The 6926-nt window shown below is 52.9% G+C and overlaps 1 protein-coding gene across 1 annotated transcript; it reads left to right on the forward strand.

Moving 5' to 3' along the window:
- The first annotated feature begins 3356 nt into the window (after positions 1–3356).
- Positions 3357–6507, forward strand: Phlda3 (pleckstrin homology like domain family A member 3). Its single transcript, XM_005348406.2, has 2 exons — positions 3357–4261; positions 5865–6507. Exon 1 carries the CDS (start codon positions 3823–3825, stop codon positions 4198–4200), a length of 378 nt encoding a protein of 125 aa, XP_005348463.1. The 5' UTR covers positions 3357–3822; the 3' UTR covers positions 4201–4261; positions 5865–6507.
- The last annotated feature ends 419 nt before the right edge of the window (positions 6508–6926 follow it).

Here is a 6926-nt window from a genome sequence, read left to right on the forward strand (position 1 = left end):
TCTTCTTCTTCTTCTTCTTCTTCTTCTTCTTCTTCTTCTTCTTCTTCTTCTTCTTCCTCTTCCTCTTCCTCTTCCTCTTCCTCTTCCTCTTCTTTTTCTTTTTTGTTTTTTTGAGAAAGGGTTTCTCTGTAGATTTGGACCTGTCCTGGAACTAGCTCTTGTAGACCAGGCTGGTCTCAAACTCACAGAGATCTGCCTCTGCCTCACAAGTGTTGGGATTAAAGGTGTGTGCCACCACTGTCCTGCTATTTTGGTCTTTCAAGACAGGGTTTCTCTGTGTATCCCTGGCTGTCCTGGAACTCACTCTGTAGACCAGGCTGGCCTCTAACTCAGAGATCTGCCTGCCTCTGCTGGTATTAATGGCATGATCCACCACCGCCTCAACCTTAAAAATTTTATCCTCTTTGCTTTAACCTCCCAAGTGCAGTTATTACAGGTCTGTATCGCCTTGCCACGTTATACATTCTACATTGTTGACAAAATTTTCTTTACTGCTGTTGCTTTGTCTAGCAATGTATTACTCCCTGACTTAATTTACTCAAGTAAATATTGTACAAAACACTAGCTCTGGGGCTGGAAAGAATGTTCAACAATTAAGAACACTGTGCTCTTTCAGAGGACCCGAGTTTGGATCCCAGCACCTGTATCAGATGGCTCACTCTTGTCTGGAACTCCAGTCCCACAAAATGGAACATCATCTTCTGGCTTCCATGGGCACCCTCACACACGCCCACACCCACACACATGCATACATACACGTAAAATATAAATACAGTTAGTTTTAAAACCAGATATGGAGGCTAGAAAGATTGCTCACCTGTTTAAGAGCACTCTTTAAACCAGTCTTCCGGAAGACCTGGGTTCAATTCCCAGGATTCACATGGAGGCTCACAATTTCCTGTAACTCCGGTTCCAGGGGACCTGACACCCTCACAGACATACATGAAGGCATGACACCAATTTACATAAAATAAAAATAAATAAATCATTAGAAAGATAAAACTAGCTATGTTTCTTTTCTGTAGCTCCTCCCCAGCTGTGGCTGCCCTCTCCATGTGGTCCCCTCCTTCCCTTACAGTGTGCAAAATGGGACATTTAGCTAGAGCCACTCTTGGCTCACTCCCCTGTCCCAAACAGCTGGACTCAGCTTGCTTGACAGGGCAGATCAGCTTTCTATTTGGTGCGGGCAAAGGGAGGTGGCAGCTCTGTGTGGCTACAGGGGACATTCTGTCCATCTGCCCCATGTGGAGTCAACAAGCCAGTAAGAGTCCAGTCAAAATTCCAGGGCTCAAACTGTCCCCAGTCAGTGGCCTGAGCGGGCCAAGAAGTAGTTCCTCTTCCTGGAGAAGTATCAGGAACCCTGGCAGCGAGGAATGCCCTGCGCCCTCTGCTCCTGAAAACTTCTTCACCCAATATTCAGTTAATCAGCCTGGCCCTGAGTGCCCCTCAGGTGGGGTTCCAGAAAAGATGCCAGTCCTGGGGCAACTGAATTGTCTTTCCTAATACCAGGAGGCCACACAATTGCAGACCCAGGCCACCAGAATGATGTGGTGGTATGGGGGACTCTGTGGTGGTGGGCAGAGACCCTCCCAGCAATGGAGCATGCCCCATGAGTTTCCTCCTAGGCCCCTTTGCCCACTCTCTTGCTGCCCAGTGTTGCTGCCTTTCCCCTTCTTTCCTCCACTGTCTAGAAGCCTGTGGTCCTCCAGTCAGTAAGTAAAAAGTGTGGGTGGCCATGTCATGTTCTAAAAGGGCTCAGTGTTTATGGAGAGGCGGTGTGACGTCATCAGCAAATTCCCAGTCCTGTGAGCCGCCATCCGTTCACATCCTGGCCTGTTCACAGAGCTGCAGGCCCCATTTCAGTTGTTTGACTTTCCTGTCTCAGTTTTTTCCTCATGAGAAAAAGTGATTGAAACCTGGGAGAGGGCTCTGTGAGTTTTAAGTCTTGAGAATAATCCAGTAGCTCCAGAAAGCACGAACGAAAGAGGAGGACGTGCTGAGAGATGGGACAGAAGGAAGACACCACCCTACTGCCATCCATTTACTAAAGGAGAGAAGGTTGGGCCAAGGCAGAAATCTGCCAGGTTGCAGAACTCGGGGGACCCTAAAAGAAGAGTGGGGAAAAGCCATAGCAAGGCACGGCTGACAGACAGGGGTCCCGAAGGCACTGCCTATCTATCTCTTTCCTGAAGTGGCATTGTGGGGGGTGGGAGATGAGGGAGAGGGAGAAAGACCAGGAGGGACAGAAAGACAGCCACTGTGTATGTGCACAGGGCTATGGGTGGGAGGCTGACAGCTGCTTCCCCCACACCTGGTTTGGTTCTGCAGTGGCAGGTACCCCCTGGCTCAAAACTGGACCCTCCCTGTGTAGGTTACTTTTTTCATTGAGGACAGAAACATGAGGTGGGAATACAAAGGGTCTTCTTTCTGTCCTTACTATGCATCATTAGTCCCAGACATTGACTTTTATCATGTCCATGGATAGGTATTTGAGAAACTTTGACCTGGAGGAATTGACCAAGAGGGCCAGGTGAGGTCTCTGGAGAAAGATGGCTGACAGTTTCTCAGTGGAAAGGCTCTGACCTTTTTCAAAAGGAAGACAGTAGGAAGAGAGAGGAATAACTCAGTTTGCCAGGTCTGTCCCTGGTCTTCCACAAACGGTCTCTAATTTATTCTTCACTACAGTCCTCCTAGCTCAGGATTTAGTTATCTCATTTGATAGATGAAAACATGAAAGGCTAGAGCAGTTGTCCAGGTAGGAAAGATTGCAATCAAGGAAGAGAGTTCTGAAGCCAACGGAGAGAAGCCTCTCTCCCCTCAGCTTGGAGTCCTCCAAATGACTGCTGATTACCTCCAGGTGCTTGAAGAAAACTGTGGGACACCCTTAACCCACAGTATGGGTCTCTACTTTCCACTATGGTAGAGTCGTGAGCGGTCCATCATGATTTATCTCTCCACTTCATACTGGCTGTTTTCTAAAGTCTCCCCTAGATCGAAGCAGGTAAATGTGGGGGGACAGATTGTCCAAACTGTGCCCAGCCTCCTGTGAGCCCAGCAGAGAGACATCAGCTAATGGCGAAAGAACCCAACACTAGTTTTTGGCAGAGGCTGGAGACCAGGACTCCTGCGGTCTGAGAAGCAACCAGCGGATATTTGACGCCCACCTTGTCATGGTGTCACTGCGCTGTCGCCAAGCAGGCCCAACCCCTGGCTAGCAGACGCTCCTTGGTCCTCCCCCACTTCTCCTCTTCTGCCCCCGCCCCCCCCCCCATGTCCCGGGTGCGGGGTCGGGAACCGGGGTGGGAGGGGTTGTGTTTTAAAAAGGGGCCACAGCAGGCGAGAAGCCCGGCTGTTGAGTAAGCAGCCCCTTCCCGGGGCCGCGCTGGCTGTGGGTGTTGGAGCCCCGCTGCGGCCCCGCCCCCCTGGGCCCTGTCCGGGCTGGTGCGCGGCGCAGAGGGGAGGGCCAGCGGGGCAGGAATGCGCAGCGGGCGGGCGGGCGGCGCAGGAGGCGTGCGGCGGAACATGTAAGGGCACATCCCGCCAGCAGCCGCCCAGCGCACACACAGAGTCCAGGGGAGCGGGTGTGCGGGCGGAGAGGCGCAGGGTACCGGGCAGAGGCTCGGGGAGGTCGGAGCGCTGCGCAGGGCGAGCGAGCAAGCAGCATCCTCTCGCGCCTCCCGGGCGCCGCTGTCTGCCAGGCGTTCCCGGCTAAGGGCTCTGCTGAACAGGGAGCAGGGCCAGCCAGCCCAGGACGCGAGGAGCCGGCGCTGAAGAGCCGGGACTGCCGCAGCCTCCAGCGCTGTGGGAACCTCGGGGACGCCCATGACGGCGGCGGCGACCGTGCTGAAGGAGGGCGTGCTGGAGAAGCGCAGCGGCGGGCTGCTGCAGCTGTGGAAGCGGAAGCGCTGCGTGCTCACCGAGCGCGGGCTGCAGCTCTTCGAGGCCAAGGGCACGGGCGGCCGGCCCAAGGAGCTCAGCTTCGCCCGCATCAAAGCCGTGGAGTGCGTGGAGAGCACCGGGCGCCACATCTACTTCACTCTAGTGACCGAGGGCGGGGGTGAGATCGACTTCCGCTGCCCCCTCGAAGACCCCGGCTGGAACGCTCAAATCACCCTGGGCCTGGTCAAGTTCAAGAATCAACAGGCCATCCAGACTGTGCGGGCCAGGCAGAGCCTTGGGACCGGGACCCTTGTGTCCTAAACCACGAGGCATACCATTTTATCGACATGCCCCCCACCTCCATGCCCAGAGGACATGTCAGGTAAGTCCCAGAGCACTGATCCCTCTCTCTCTTCTTCCTCCTCCTCTGTTCTCAATAGAAAACCAGGGGCTTTGTTTCCCACACCAAAGCTGGACAGCCCTAGGGAAGGTTGCTGGAGCCAAGAGGGTAGGATCCCAAGACAGTGTGTTTGGGAAACCCGGGCGCCTGGTCAAGTGAGCAAATCTGTCTTTTTCCTAGGGTGCCAGGCAGGAGGGTCCTTAATGTGACCTAAGTGTCTGAGAGGAAGACAGGGGACCTGGGAGAAAAGCCCAGTTTAGAGACTGAACACTTTCGTGGTGGGCCTGTGGGCTTCCACTTTCACCCAACATAGGGCTCCTGCATTGTATGGCTCTCTTCCAGAATGAGTGCATGGCAGAGAATTTAAGCGTTGAATTGAGGTGAACACTCACCATCTTGTAGTTATTGAAGGAGTTATAAGGGCTTGGGCACAGAACCATGGCGTCCCAGCTCCCCACGTGGGACCTCAGTGGAGGGCTGGGCCGAGCCAACCACTCAACAGCTCATTTCATCCTTGGTTGTGGATTTGGGGCCCTAGGACTGAGCTATTGGAAAGGGGTGGGCTGTGGCGCGGCCATCAGTTTCAGGATGGTGGGCCTGTCTATCTGCCTAGCCATGTGTGCTGGCCAAGGCCTACTGGGCGGAGAGATGTAGCTAGAAGAGATGGGTGACCAAAAGCTGGATGGGGCCATTTGTGATGTCTCAACCCCCCTTGAGCAGTAAGACAGAAGGTTGAGAGGTCGGTTTGTGGTTAGAATGGCTCAAGGGAGGGACCAGGAATAGAACCTAGAAGCCATGGCACTTAGCCTTCCTGCCCTCTTCCCCAGATACCACTCCTTCCCCATGGGAACCTGAGCTGGGCCAAGGAGGGGCTTATATAACTCTGGCTTTAACTTCTCCAGTGGGAGCTTTTGTCCCTCTGGACCCAACTGCACCTCGCACAGTACCTCATCCACGTCCCTTTCCTTCTCTGTCAGTTCTGGTGAGGCTGGGGGTCGTGTTTACTGCCTCCTCCCCCACACATCATCGTGAGGCTGTACATTAAGCAAATCTACTGGGCTAAGATGGCTCCTCATTGATCCCTTAGGACTCAGAGTGGGGCTGGAGGAAGCAGTTTCCCCACTGGCCACTACTGCAATGAGCTATGCCAACTCTCTCTCTGTACCTACCTGCTCCTCCTCTGTGAAGTCAGCCAATGTCTGGTCAAAAATAGCTTGAAAAAAATGTGATTTGCACATTTACAGACCTTTTTTCTTATTACTATTTCGCAAATGATATAGTATAATAACTATTTCTATAACATTACATTGTGTTAGGTATTAAAAGTAACACAGAGACGACTTCAAGCATATGGGAGGTGTGCCTATGTTATATACAAAAACTACACCCAGTTATAGAAAGAAGTTTCCAGATTTTAGCTGGTGTCCGTGGCATGTCCTGGAACCTATTTTCCTGTGGGTAACAAGAGTGGTGACATTATTTTCATTTGTTCTGGTGTAGAGAGGGCTGGGAAGGGCTGGTGTGAGGCGCCCAGTTTCTACCCAGTCAGCTGTTGCGACTGTTCTAACCACTGCTCTTTCTCCAGCTTCTCTGTCCACTCCGCTTGGTTGGAGCCTGACTACATGTGATGCGGAGAAACCATCAGCATGTGGAGGAAGCCTATCATCTTGGAAGGAGCCAACTGACCAGGGGCGGAGAGCGGAAGCCAATGAGGACTGAGGATGAAGATTCAGTTCCTGGACACTGAGACTGTTCTACCTTTGAGCCACAGGCCTGGCCTCATGTATCATGATGGAGCCTTTGGGGCTCCTCCCACTCACTGATCCTGCCCTTGCTTCTGGGTTCTGCAGACTGCTGTTTGGCGCCTGACCTTGATACATGCCCAAAGGCGGGCAGTTCCTCGTGGGGTGCTCAGCGAAGGCCTCCGAACTTGGGAGGTCAGCCTGGGATCCAGAAGATGGCCACCCTACCTTAGGACAGTTGCTGGACTTGCAGATGGGGGTCTGCTGGGCATGAGGCCTGTGCCTGGGGGTCTCTTGCTGCTTAGGTCCTTTTGGGACCCCCCACCCATCCATACCCTCTCTTTGCACACTTCTTCCCTCACCTCTGTTGCCCTCTCCTCACTTTGGTGTTGGGCCTGGAGGTGGTGAGGGCTGGGGTAAGGGTTTGGCCATCACCATTTCATGCCTATTCCAGAATGAAGATGCCCAGAACTTGGGTAGTAACTACACTGTCTGCTGAGTGATATTCTTTTAACTACAGACATCTAGAGCTTGGAGCATCTCTTTACTTTTTCCCCAACCTCGGGCTCTCGAAATACATAGCTTGAGGGGGTGCAGGCACTGTACCCCCAGTAGACATGGCCTCATTGGCCTTAGAAAGGAAGAGCCTCAGTGTGACTGAAGAATGTCACAGTCCTACAGATGCTGCTTCTGTAGAAGGTGACTTTCCCCTGCTAACCCAGGAAGTGGCTCTGATTGCTGGGTTGGCTTCTCTCCCTGTTATTTACACATGTAGATGCACACATTTATAGGGGAAATCTTCCTTAATGGCCAGCAGTAGGGAACCATTCCTACGTGGGAAGATGCAGAGGAATTGTGGCCTTGAGTGAGACAGCGCCTGTTGCTGATCCTTCCCAGTATAACCA

The sequence above is a fragment of the Microtus ochrogaster genome, chromosome 6, assembly GCF_000317375.1.
Source record: "Microtus ochrogaster isolate Prairie Vole_2 chromosome 6, MicOch1.0, whole genome shotgun sequence".
NCBI lineage: Eukaryota > Metazoa > Chordata > Mammalia > Rodentia > Cricetidae > Microtus > Microtus ochrogaster.

Excerpts from the sequence above, each read along its gene's own strand:
- Phlda3 (XM_005348406.2), top strand. The coding sequence starts at position 3,823 with ATGACGGCGGCGGCGACCGTGCTGAAGGAGGGCGTGCTGGAGAAGCGC.